Source organism: Cervus elaphus, chromosome 20 (assembly GCF_910594005.1).
Source record: "Cervus elaphus chromosome 20, mCerEla1.1, whole genome shotgun sequence".
Classification (NCBI taxonomy): domain Eukaryota; kingdom Metazoa; phylum Chordata; class Mammalia; order Artiodactyla; family Cervidae; genus Cervus; species Cervus elaphus.
This window is the reverse complement of record NC_057834.1, coordinates 109,710,970-109,724,931: the sequence shown is the minus strand read 5'-3', so window position 1 is coordinate 109,724,931 and position 13,962 is coordinate 109,710,970. Positions and strand designations below refer to the sequence as shown.

At 44.5% G+C, this 13,962-nt stretch overlaps 1 protein-coding gene across 2 annotated transcripts in view; it reads right to left on the bottom strand.

Moving 5' to 3' along the window:
* Positions 1-13,962, bottom strand: part of DAB1 (DAB adaptor protein 1) — a 451,733-nt gene that overhangs the window by 18,143 nt on the left and 419,628 nt on the right. For both annotated transcript variants that reach the window (XM_043877907.1, XM_043877908.1), the window contains 3 exons: positions 12,923-12,985; positions 10,598-10,706; positions 1,970-2,518 (listed from right to left, as the gene is read on the bottom strand). In XM_043877907.1, the coding sequence (XP_043733842.1) occupies positions 1,970-2,518; positions 10,598-10,706; positions 12,923-12,985 (721 nt within the window). The remainder of the gene's footprint in view (positions 1-1,969; positions 2,519-10,597; positions 10,707-12,922; positions 12,986-13,962) is intronic.

Genomic DNA, 13,962 nt, shown 5'->3' with positions numbered 1-13,962 from the left:
TCATACTTATTGGACGTAATCAGTGGGATGCAAAACTGTTTATTTATGCAAGTGTTTAACCTTTAGAAGGTTTTATAGAATACCTCTATACTCTAAAACAGTAGTTCTCAATCTGGGACAGTTTTACTCCCAAAGGGACATCGCATTATCAAGAGTCATTTTTCGTCATTCCGGCTAGGGGAAGAGGATGTGACTACTGGGCATCCAGTGGGTAGATGCCAAGGATGCTGCTAAACATCTGCAATCCACAGGATGACCACCCACGATGAAGAATTATCTGGCCCCAAATCTCAACAGTGCCAAGGATACAGAGCCTTGCTCTGAAACACAAGAGTTACTAAGTGGCTTTTGTTTTGTTCCTTTTCCTTACCACAGGAGCATCAAAAGAAGTGCAGCAACAGGAGGATGACTAAGACATATTCCCTGTCCTCAAAGAACTTACACTTCCCTTTTTTATATGTAGCTGGCACACCAGCCCCTTGAAAGAGAGACATTTGTTTTCAAAAGATGTTTGCTTATTTATGCATGGCTGTCATTTCTTTAGCGTTTCATTTTTTTTAATTCATGATTCTTCATTGAAACCCTGTGAGTTGGAGTAAATAGAGATGCCCCCACCATGCAGATGATATGGCCCGAGAAGAAGTAGGCTCTTTATACCCATAGAAGAGGTTCATTTTCAGAACAGCATCCCAGACCTGGCTGAAGTGACATTATCTAATTGTGCTAACATTTTAGATTCTTTTAACAATTCACGGCATTGGCTAAGCAGTGATCCATATCATCTGACAGTAATGAAAACGCCAACCTCACTGTGGCGTGAGCCTTTTCCTTCCCCTTATCAACTGTTAAGGCACAGGCTGGGTCACCCGGCAGCTTCCCGGGTCGCTGTCAAGCTGGCGTCGCTGTACCCCGGGGTACCTGGATTGTTTGGCTGCATGGTACTGGTTTGCCAGAGGCTGGCAGTAGAAAAGTGAGTTGGGGGAGAATCCCTGAATGCCACAAACAGGACAAGGCACAAAGCTATCAAAGCCAGCTCACTTATCCTACCCAAGACATAACGGAGGTTACGAGAAGTCACACACTTGCCCAAAGATACAGCTTGGGGTAGAGAAGGCAGGACTAGAACCTCAGTCCAGGACTCTGCGTAAATCCACTCGGTGTGCCATAATGATGATGACAAAAAATACTTCCAACTCTGTGAGGGTTGTGATGTTTTAGTACCTGTACCACTGAATGCTTTTTATGACCCTTAGCCTGAGATAGTTGAGGAAACTGAGGCACAAAGAAATAAAATGAATTGCTCATTGGCACAAAACTAAGAAGTAATTAAGCCGCTCTCTGGATTCCTAGTTCAGAGTGTTCTGCTACAAGAACTTATTTTTTTTTTTTCTCTTTGACTATCTGAAGCTTTGAGCCAAATTCTGGCTGCTACTCTACCTGCAGTAGGAGGTTTTATGACTGCTCATCTCTGGCCTGCATTTCTCCTGAACTTAATTTTCTAATTTTTTATCCTTGTTCCTAACAATTTTTAAATGCACATACTCCATTCAGTTTTAGTTCAATAAGCCATACCCAAAACTATGTGTCAGAGCTGGGATATACATACATGAATACACGAAGGAGTGAATGAACAAAAACAGAAAACAGGGCGACATGCTAGAAAAATAACAGGCTTGTATTCAATTCTACCCTTTTGTCTATTTTCTTTGTCTTTGAATCTCACTTTCATTATCTGTCAAACAGGTCTAACAAAACTTGCCATAAGCATTGTCAGGAGCATAGAAATAACACATATAAAGCCCACGGAGAAGGTACATATAATTGGCATCTAATAATGGGAGGCTATTGTTAGTAGTAGTAGTGATATAAACAAGAGGCCTGTTGAATGCAGCTGAGGTGGTTTCTCTGACACCAGAAACAAGGCATCAGTTGCTCTCAGGGGTTTATGTCTCCAGAGAAGGACACTCACGTGAGTTGGTGGATGGCGTGGTAGAAGTCACAGGTGTCAAGTTCAACTGGGAGATGTCAAAGTCATCACAGTCGTCCGTATCCTGTGCCACCCCGACTTTGTTGAAGTAACTGGAGAAGGCCTCTGAGGTGCAGGTGAGGGAGGGCTGGTCGGGTTTGCGGGAGGGCACAGGCGGAGGCTGGGCCATCTGGAAATCCTTAAACATTTCTTTTCCCATTTTCTGCCTGGGCTTGTCGGTCTGTGGACTCGACCTGGCGGAGTCACCCGTGGCTGGGACGGTTGCAAGGGGGGTGAGAGGACCTTGGAACATGGCAGCTGGCAAAGGCATAACAGTTTGTGTGGGCATGAAGGCGGCTGGCGGAAACTGCCCGGCCACGGCGGGCCAGGGCTGCTGAGTGGCAGGGAAGAGACCCGGCTGGCCCCATGCGATGGGCTGAGCCCCCGGCATCACCTGAGCGACTGGCGGCTGAGCACCCATGGCAATCTGCTGTTGGACAAGGGGCTGCTGGCCCCAGAAGGATGGGAGGACGGCGCCCATAGCGACATAACCTGCAGGCATGAAAAAGAAGAGTCAGGAGCCCTGGGCAAGAAGCATTCACGGAGTCAAGGGATTGGCAGAAAGGTATCAAGTGACTACTCAGTGTCAGGCTGTGTGCTAGGATGCAAAGGTGAGTATGACAGAAGTCCCTGCTCTCCTGGAGTCTGCCTTCTACAGTTGTGGTAAGGAAAAACTGCTCTAAGGAGATGACTTGTAAGTAGAAACTAGAATGCAGGGAGGGAGCAAGCCAGGCAGGCATTTGGGGGTAATGATAATAATGGCATAGTTCTTAAAGTAGTTATAGTCTTATAATTCTTAAAGGTTTCTGACATCATACAGCTCAGGAACCAGTGTGCTCAGTGGGCAGGGCAGAGTGCTGGAAGCAGGCACATCTCGGTTTGAATCTTGCTTCCCCTTCTTGCTAGACTGAGGGCATCCTCATTGCTTCTGCTAAGAGTCAAGCTCTTTGTTGTAAAATTGGGCTACAACATCCTTCTCCGCATCAAAACCGTGTGCAAGATGATTGAGACCAAGGTTAAAATTCAGGCTGCCACTTCTTATCTATGGAATCTGGGGAGAGCTTAAGAAGGTCTCTAAGCCTCTCCTTATCTGTAAAATGGGCAGAAAATACCTTCTGCCTTGTTGGGTTAAAGACTGAGATTATACATTTAAGATACAGAGAACTGTGGCTGACATAGAATGAATATTGAGTAAATGTTAACCATTAGTATGATTTGAATCACAGCCTATAAAATTACTTAATACCTTCCTTGATATGTAACAAACATGCAATAAAAGGTAGCTCTATGCATTATTATATATTATTGTTATGCCAATCTTAGAGATTAAAAAATGTAGCTTAGTAATCTATTTAGGAATACCACACACAGTGGCACAGATGGGTCACTTTAAAACTCCAGGGGGTGTACTCACTTACATTATCATAATTTTTTGCTACAGTGAGATATAATCATCTTAAAAGGAGTACAAGTGATACTCTATACCATAATAACAGAATCAACATAATTTTCACATATTAAGTGCATACAATGTGTTAGGTATAGTATTAGGTGCTTCACATCTTCACAAAATCCCTGCAGGGTCAGTATCATTATCTCCATTTTAGGTATAAGGTAATTGGTGCTCAGAGAGGAAAAGTAACTCGCACAGGGTCACACAGCAGACATTAAGCTGAAATCAGGGTCTGAACTGAGGTTATCTGTCCCCAAAGCCAGCATTCTCTCCACTGCCCCCTACTACCTCACCCAGATGACCAAGACTGACTTCTGATCTTAGCACAGTCCATAAAGTTGGTCCAACCATCAGATGTTTTAGCTTACTGTGGGCCTGGAGGAGACTCCCATGTCCTTCCAGGGGTTCCCACCCTTCTCAGGGTGCAATCAAGCCCAGGAGACAGACAACCAGTCTAGGCAGAGTAGAGGATGAAGACTGACCTCTCAAAATAAGCATTTTTAGGGCTGCCAGAAGGAATTTGCAGGTACAGAACGGTGAGACCAGGAAAAAAAGAGGGTGGATGTATGGTATCCTAGCAGCTTCCAAAATGACCTGGGTTGTGTTGATGACTCTGGTGAACCCAGAGAAATGACACATGGGCTGCCTCACCCATGCGCTAGCCTCAGATCTACCTGTCCTTCAACTGATTCATAAGAGATGGAGCCAACTTTCAAAGCCAGTCCATTTCCTTACAAGGTGAGAGGAGGCTCCAGGAGGGGTGGACACAGAAACACAGGCTTCCTGCTAATTAATTGTGTTCAGTACTTTTATGGAATGAGGCAGGAGTGGCAACAAACAAAACAGACAATATCCTTACCAGATCACCTTGGTCTTAGTGCAAGGAAATGAGAACACATACTAATACTCTACTTTTCCTCTCTGAGCACCAATCACCTTATCCCTAAAATGGAGATAATGATACTGACACTGCAGGGATTTTGTGAAACACCTAATACTATACCTAACATGCTGTAAGCACTTAATAAGTGGAAATTATATTGTTTCTGTTATTATGGTATAAAGTATCACTTGTGCTCCTTTTAAAATGATTATATCTCTTGGTAGCAAAAGTGAAGAGGCATTGGTACTGAAAGCTTGCTTATGTTGTCTATCATAGAATAATACAATGATTAAACGTAACAACAAAGAATTCTGCAACTTTGTTTTTCTTATTTTCCCATTGACTTTGATGGGGTTCAGTGGTTCTTGGTGGGAGCTCTACTGCCTCCTAAGGGATGATTAGGAAATTCTTGGGGTGTGTTTTGAATGTCAGGAAAACTTGGTGGGATGGGGGGCAGTACTGACATTTAAGGGTCAAGAGCACTGACACTAGACCTCCTATAATATGGGAGATGACGTGCATGATAAAGAATTTGTGATTATTTGGGTGTACTTTGAATGACGTGGAAATTTAAAGTTTCTTTGCACAGTTTTAATGCACTTAATTTTTCAGAAATGCATACATTGGGGAGGATTATATTTTGTTTCTCTGGAACACAGTCAAGAGTTGATCAACAACTTGGAAAATCGTGGTCCCTGTTGACGGCATTGGAGACAGCGTTAACACTCCTATTCTGGATGGTCTATGCTATCGTTGGTTTTAGGTACACACATCTGACCACTGAATATGTATTCTCGTGTGGTGGTGGTGGTGTAGTCGCTAAGTTGTGTCCAACTCTTGTGACCCCATGGACTATAGCCTGCCAGCATCCTCTGTCCATGGGAATTCTCTAGGCAAGAATACTAGAGTGGGTTGCCATTTCCTTCTCCAGGAGATCTTCCCAACTCAGGAATCAAAGCCAGGTCTCCTGCATTGCAGGCAGATTCTTTAACAACTGAGCTATGGGGGAAGCCAGTGTGGTGGCACCTGGGGGTTTCCTAGTGGAAATACTTATCTAGTTATTATAAATTTGCTTTTATTTCTTCTTTCTACTACTAATGTAACAACAATGTCAATGACAATGTTAATGTCAATGACAACAATGTTCTATACTAGGACACTATATTGATTTTTGAACACCTGTGTAGGTAGTTTATATTCTTGATGAATTTCATCTCACAATATTAAAGGAGATGTCATAAACCCTCATTATAAAAAGGGGCAATGAGTCTCACATGGTGAAGACTTGCCCATGGATCTTCCTACCATGCCACCCCTGATGCCCATTTTGGTAAATGGATGGAAAGCTTCAGTCTCCAGTCAGACTTTCGTGCTTGGCTTCCATCCCACCCTCCTCACTGCCACCATATTCTAAAATGCAAATACGGTTGTCCCTTGAATAATGCTCAGGTTAAGGGGACTGAGACCTGAGCAATGGAAAATCCACGTGTAACTTATAGTTGACCCTCCATGTACCTGGTTCTGCACCCATGGAATCAACCAACCTGGGATCATACCTAGTACTCCTGTAGTATTCATTGAAAAATATCCACATATAAGTAGACCCGTGCAATTCAGGCCTTTATTGTTCAAGGGTCAGTGGTACAGTGCTTCATCACCTAGAAAATGATGCCCAGAGACCTTAGCTTATCTTTGGGGCTATGGGGCCAGCCTCTTTCCACCTCGTCACCCTTATTTCCCATTTGCTCTCTCATTGGCACCCTTCCCTGCAGCAGCTGCAAACAACACAACCTGCTCCCTCATCTCTGCTGGTCTACCTGCATGGAAACCCATCCTTACTTCTTCACATGACTGTCCCTCCTCTGCTCTTGGGAGACTCAGTTCAGCATCACCTCTGCCCTCTACACTTAGCTGGCCCTCCTCTCATCACACACAGTTCCTTATGTTCATCTCTATCATGGTGCACATCACAGTAAAAAGTTACTGTGTTGTAACTGCACAATGATTTTATCTTCCCTCATTAGACTAGACAGCCCCTGTGAGTAGGAACCTTTTCTTTCTTTCTGCCTCCCCCATCTGTGTCTAACACAGTTGTGGGCACACACCCACTGCTCCATAAATGCTTAAGGCTGGAGAAAGGCTCTAGACAGAGGTGACTGAGTCACAGTGGAATAAATACCTGCACCACATCTTGCTAAGTGTCCAATTCAACTCCAGTAACCATAAGGGCTATGATCTCTGATGAGTCAGTCTACTGTTGGTAGCAGGCTTTTCCCCCCCTCTATCTTTTTTTCCCTTTTTGCCACAAGGAACCAACAGATGGGCTGTACACACTTTTCTGAAGAGAGCTGTTAGCATATCTCCCTGGCTTTATGCCATCTGCTTCAGACCAAAGTACAATATTCAAAAGAAAAAAAAAAGACAGCAAGGGTAATTAGGTGTCATGTTTGGGAACTTGCAGGTCTCACTTGCTTTCCCTCAGGGGGGTCCCGGCAGTGGGGGCTTTCCCCAGACCTGTGAGCTAAGGCTCTCTGGCCACGCCACGTGGCATCGTGTGTCCCTGATGGGACATCTTGGTGGCAGGGCTGTGCTAGCATTAGACCTGGGAAGCCGCTGCGAAGCTGCCGCTGCAGCCACTTAACAACTTAGTAACTGTTTACTCGCTAACATTCAACAGCAGAGGGAGGAGGTGCCAGTGAGCGTCTGTTTATGCCACGAAGTTCAGATCAATCATAAATCTCTCTCTGCAATGAAAGGAACCACCTGCATTACTGCCTTGCAGTTAGATTTTTAAGTGTTGAAAACTGCAATTTATAACCAGATGCTGCACCTGGGAATACCCTCATTATTTGGGGGGGAAAAAAAAACAGACTAAAAGGTAAGAAAATACCGAAAACTGAAGGATTTCTCTAACATATACAGAGCTTGTGTGGTACTTCTCATCTACATTATGTCATTTGATGCATTTGTTCAAAAGTAGTCCTCCTGGGTGGCAAACACTGTTTCTGGTGATTCAGTGAAGAACAAGACAGTATTAAAAGTAAATAAATAAATAAAATAAATCCTTACCCTAGTGGAGCTCACATTTTTAGTGAAGCTGATCCTTCAACAAGTCTCTGGGGTGGCTGTTGTCAATAGCTCTTTAATTGGGACTTCCTGGTGGTCCAGTGGCTAAGACTCTATGCTCTCAATGCAGGGAACCTGGGTTCAAACCCTAATCAGGGAACTAAATCCCAGCTACCACAACTAAGATCTGGCACTGCCAAATAAATAAATAAATATTGAAAAATATTTCTTCAATCTGCATACCAGGAACTGACAGCTTCCAGAGTGGAAGGTTTGGCGTGGCTACCCAGAGTATGGGTAGAAGAGTCAGGATCCCTGGTGAGTAGGGCAGAGAACTTTTACTGAGTGCTTACTTATGTAAAAACTGCCAGGTACTGTTTTAAATGTTTTACTATGTGTGATTAACTCAGGAATAGCTCGATGAGGTAGAATCATCATCCCCATTTTACAGATAAGTTCCCTGAGGCTCTGAAGTGATACAGATGAGTGTCACACAGCTGGTTAGTAGAAGGGTCTGTATTTATAGAGTACACTCTCCAGCCCTTTAGGCCAGCTCTGCCACGTGCTCAGAAGGTCAAAGACCTAAACTTTATTACATGCATTTTTTTTTTAAAGGGAACATCCCAAGAAGGAAAAGGAAAAAAAAAATAGGTAAAAAAAGATATATTTTCTTCTACTTTAGATGTCAGAGTAAAAATAATACTAGCATTTTCTACACAAAGCATTTACCACATGCCAGCATTTTTCAGAAGCACTTGATTTTATTTCCTCATTTAATTCTCATGATATTGTTGCAAGGTAAGTATTATTTTAAATTCAGTTATAAAAATGAAGAAACTCTGGCTCTGACAGGTTAAGTAATTTGCCCAGGTGTCTAAAGCTTATAGATAAATGGCTGAGCCAGGGCTCAAACTCAGCCTGTTCACTGCACTACACACCCCAGGTCATTTCCCACCTCCCTGTTGCTGGCAGGGCAATTAGGGGCAGCGAGATGGAGATTCAACAGCTGCAGAGATTTTTAAGGCCAGTTAAAGGAAGCAGGCAGACAGTTTAACACCACCTGAAGCCCAGTTTTGTTTCTCGGCAGAGCTTAAGTAGAGTAAGAAAGCAAAAATATGCTAACTGAAATTAATTTTAGACTTATAGTGTAAAAACTGAAATCTTGGAGGTAATCTATCATTTTTTTAAGCAGCTAAAGAAACAGAACCTGAATGGGTGGAATGGTTTGTCCACAGTGTGCAACATGGCTGATCAGGTGGTAAGATTGTAAAATAGAGTTCTTTAAAGCCATAACCTGGCCCCGGCTGGGCAGAGGGCCCGGAGCAGTACAGGCAGGTTCTCAGGCATTTTAGTCAAGTGTGAGGGCCAGAACTGATTCCAGCCCCTCTTGCTTAGAGAGAAAGGGGGTGGAGGCTGGGAAGGGCCACTGGGAGTACTCTTGACCCTGACACCTTCCTGGCTCATATCACAGGTTTGCATGAGCCCCTCCTTCTGACCATCACCCCCATTCACACCTGCCCTGCTCCACATTTTCTTCTGTTCATACCACACATCCACCATTCCTAACAGATTATGTTAAGTTACTCATTTTCACGTTGTTGTCCGTCTCCCCACTTGAAAGCTCTCTGCGGCCAGGGGTCTGTGTCTGTTGCAGTCACTGACACACTCGACACTTTGAATAGACCTGGCCCACAGTGCATACTCAGTGAACATTTATGGCATGAACACGCTTGAAAATGAGTAAATTTGGTGCCTAGAGGTACCATCCTCTGTCCCAGTATATCTTCATGAATTAAATAATGGGGACAAAGCATGGTTATTCTGAATGCAAGGCTGACAGCACAAGAAGACTGTCCATCTCCAACAGAAAACTATTATTCTTACTTAAAGTGACAGATTCCATTACACTATTCCCAAGGACATTTTAATACCCAGTTTAGGTAAGGAAAACTATTGCCACTGTTCCATTTTAGGTTTGGGTAAAACAGATTTGATTGGGAAGCTTAGCAATTAAAGACATTTCTAGGCTACCTATAGATTCTCAACTGTAAGTTAGACATATTAGCTACCAACCTCTGCTGCTTCTAGAAGTGATCCTTCAGCTCAGGAGGAATAACTATTTCAGAACAGAGTATGAAATTTTAATCTCACTTTAAGTAACAACAAGGTTTATATCTGGTGGCAAGAATTTGTTTCTAACATTATATAATTAAAAGTAGCTATTTATAGAAAAATGCAAGAAATTGGTATTTTAAAGCATACCAACTCCACCATTTGTATAAATAAAGTAGTAAAAGAAAGATAAAGCCACATATTTCAAATATGTAGTTAAGGGAAGAAAAAGTCTTTAAGAAGCCCTGTATGCAAACAGCAGAAGTAATACCACCTATTTCTGACTCAATGGACATGAATTTGAGCAAATTCTGGGAGGCAGTGAAGGACAGGGAAGCCTGGCATGCTGCAGGTCCATGGGGTCACAAAAAGTCACACACGACTTAGCAATTGAACAAAACCAACAGCAAAATATCACCTTTGGCCATGTCCAGGTAGAATGGGCTGGCTTCATGGATTGCCTAATGCCATGGAAACAAGATGCCTCAGACCGCACCAATGTGCACCTGCAACACTGTTACTATATGTATTTTTACCCTGTTGTAAAAGAATATTTGGAAAATAGAACAAATACTCTCTAAGTCACTAAGCCCCATTGCAATTCACTGTTCACTGTCAGCAGAATTCCTAGGTGTTCCCCTTTGCATGGGGAACCTCCCCTTCCTTAAGCCTCCACCCCTTCTATCACTCAGGTCTCAAGAGGTTGGCGAAGCACAACTGCCCCTTCCCCACCCATACCTTCCCCGCATCCGGCTGAGCTGGCCAATCAGGATTTGCGCTGATTCACAACAGCTGTGAGTGCACTGAGCTCCCCAAAGCTATACCTTTGGAATCTTGACCTTTCAGGTTCAAGATACGACTGGTTTCCAGCCTCCCGCATACCAGAGCTTGGTAAGCATACTACTCCCTGCCCATGGCAGCTTCTCTGTGTCACCTGAAGAGTCACAGGGAGAGAATGGTCATCCCACAGGTGTCTGGCATAACCTGGCAGCTGGCTCAGCCAGCCTTTTCTTTTTCTTGGTGGACGGAGGTGGGAGGAAGGTGGAAGAGGGCTTACCTGAGGGTACAGCAGCAGTGCCAAAAGGTACAGAACCAAACATGTCTGCACTCGCCGGAAGTGTCTGAGATGAAGACGGGATAAAGGCATCACCTGGAGTTGCAGGAGTCTGTCAGACAGAGAGGGGCAGATGGGTGTGAGGCTCCTGGGAGACCCTTATTGCTGACCATGATGGGAGGCAGCAGGCCCAGGAGTTAAGCAGGGAGATGCTGCAGAAGCAAGCCCTGGTCCTGGCCACTTTTTGTGAACTGCAGACCATGTGCTGCTATGTATACAGAGCATAAAGTGAGAAAATCAATACCTATCTCCAGAGCTGCTGAGAGGCTTCAATGAGATAATGCATATAAATCACTTAGTACTATGCTGAGGCATAGAACAGGTGCTCAGCTAACGCTGGCCAGCATCACGACTATTTAGCTTGAGCCCATGCCCTCTGGGGGTGTCGTCAGGCCCTCATATTATCCCATAATACCTGGCTTTCATCCTTTAGAAGTTAATTCAAACTGACATACACTCACTTAGGACCTACTGTGCACCCAGCTCAAGGCTGTCACTGAATACATGGTCAACAAACAGGTATTGACTAAATAAATAAAGATTGGCAAGTGGAACAGAGACCCTTGGGTCCTCATGCCTCCCAGAAGAATCCTGCCTGAACCTTCACTTGCAAAAAGAAGCAAATGTTCTCAAGAAGATGATAAAAATGATGCTAGAGCAGCTGCCAACTCTAGATCCTGGCCCATGCTGGAATTTCAGAAATGTCTGCTCCATGACGTGGTGGGTAAGGTGAGGGCTACTAAGATCAAAACTTGAGTACTTGTTTAAAGGTTCATGCCTTTCCAGAAAACTTTTGCCTACAGAGTATGCATATTTGATGACATAATATCTTTATTTCTTTCCCCTTGGAATAGATTGGGGCAAGCAATTAATCCTGAAACCATGGCAATTAGACAAGGCCATTTTTAGATTAGCAGCTTGCAGGAGGCATGGCATTGTTCTGAGGATTATTAAATAGCCATTTGGATGGCACTCAGGTTTAGGGCCAGAAACACAGCCATGAGCTGCTGCATCAAGCACGTTAGACCATAATCAATGCCGTTTGCTTTCCTCCAGTGTGACCTTGGGCGAGTCACATGCCCTCTCTGGAACTCAGCGTGCTCATCTGTAAAATGAAGGTGCTAAATAAGGCTAGAAGATCACTCCAGACCTTTCTAGCTCCATGGCCCCACGGTTCAGAGATGCAGCTGCCTTCCCTGGAAGTGGGGAGAGAAAGCCTCACTAGAACCAACCAGCCTCCCTGGAGATAGGAGCTGCTGGCCCCTCCTTCGCGGCTGCTCTGGGTACCAGGTGTTGGAAGCAGGGCAACTGTGTTCAGATTCCCTGGCGGCAGCTGTGGGCAGCAGGCTCTCCTGCCATCTGTCCTCAGTGAGGTTACAGCCTTTTCTCTGGGAGGCGCAGCTTGCCAATGAACCATAGCACCATCCCTGGGTTTGTGCTAAACATGTGCTCCCCAGAGGAGCCGCCCCCTCCCAGCAGCTTCAGCCCGTGCAGCTGTGGCTGACTGCTCTCTGCCCACCTCCGGGGAGTGGGCTGGGCAGGAGCTAGAGGGGCTAGGTTGGCTCTTTGCCATGGCTGCAGGGCTGCCTCTGAATGCCTCCCATTCTCAAAGCACTGGGATTCTGTTTTGCTTCGGCTCCCTGCGAACTCTGCCCTAGTGCAAGCAATGACTGAGATAGCATGGCTGAAACTAGAGCTGGGAATCCAAAGCTTCCTGAGAAGCTCAGAGAAGCCGGCAAGCAAGTGGGAAGGGAGGAGGAAATGAAAAGAGGAAGAAAGGAAGGACAGAAGGGAACAGGCAGGAGAGAACTGAAAGGTCCAGGGGAGAAGATGCTTCCTTTACTGGGCTGACCACCCGGCTGTGCGGTTCTGGGTAGGAGATGACAAATGTCTCATCTCATCTGCTGTCCCGGGGAGCTTCTCACCCATACTCCCAGGTGGACCTTTCAGGCAGGGACCACATCTTGCTCCTGTCTCTTTCCACTTCCCAGCATAACGGCAAGCACCCCAGTGATAGTCTGTAATCGCTGATGCATGATCTCATTTATTTCTCAAAACAGAGCATGCATCATAATTCCCTTTTTAAAAAATAAGCAGAGGAAATTGACATTTAGAATTGCTAGTTAATATGCCCAAATCAGACAGCTGGAAGAGTCCGAGTTGAAATTCACCAGCAGTTTCTTTTACCCAAAGCCCAAATATTTGTCACCATGCAACTGGAGAAGGAAAGGAAAGAGATGCAGGGCTCCAAGCACAATGCATACTTACAGGGGGAGAAGTTATATCAGGAGGGGTGGACATGTCCCCAAAAAGTTCTAATTGGGTCACAGCCTGAAAAGACAAAAAGAGAATGATGTAACCACAAGGGGAGCTGATGCTGCTGGGCAATGCTTTAAAAACAGTATGATTTGAGGACATGCATTTTCCTTTTTCATCATGACTATATAAACAATAAACCCAGTTGGTCATTATGATACTTCTTGATCCCAAAGACAGCATCTCAGATGCAGCCAGAATCAATTATTGTTTCCATGTGTCTGGCTGTTTATCTGGGCTTAGTCAAGCAGATCTGGGCTCAGCCACCTTGCATAAGCAATAATAATACCATTTTACACATATTTACCATCCAATGCCAGCACTGTCCCTCTTCTCCAGGAGACAAAGGCAAGAGGTAATTTTATCATTCGCTTCTCTTTCCTGAGTATGTCCACATGTTACAAAATGCTTTTCCTGCACCGAGTATAGCAAGTCACCACTTCACGGCCACTTCTCAGTAAATTCTCTGATATCACACTGACCCTGAAAGGTATGAACTGTCACCCCCATTTTTACAGATGAATAAACTGAGTTTCACAGAGGTCACCTCAAGACCACCTAGGCCAGGACTTGAATTTTCTGCATGTAGAGCAGGCAGTCAAATGACAGTCCTCGAAAGAATCCATCTTCAAGATAAAAAATACAGTTGGAGGAGGAGAAAATGTATCATTTAATACCAGGAAGGGTATCAAAAACAACCCAGTATATACACGATTAATCACTCCAAGGAGCTCCATCACTGTGGATACTGTATCAACTATATTCCCATCCATCATCCCTCAGTGTCTGAGCAAGGCCAGCCAGAGCAGTGGGAGAATCCCTTTAAGATACACTTAGGAATTAATCAGTATACACTTCCAGCTTCAGAGTCTGCAGGAGGTCTATGGCCGGGAATCAAATAGCTTGACTTAAAGTATATAATCATGTGTTTTGTACAAATTTGCCCACTGCAAAAAAAACAAAACAAAAAAACCCAACTTTCTGCTCATTTT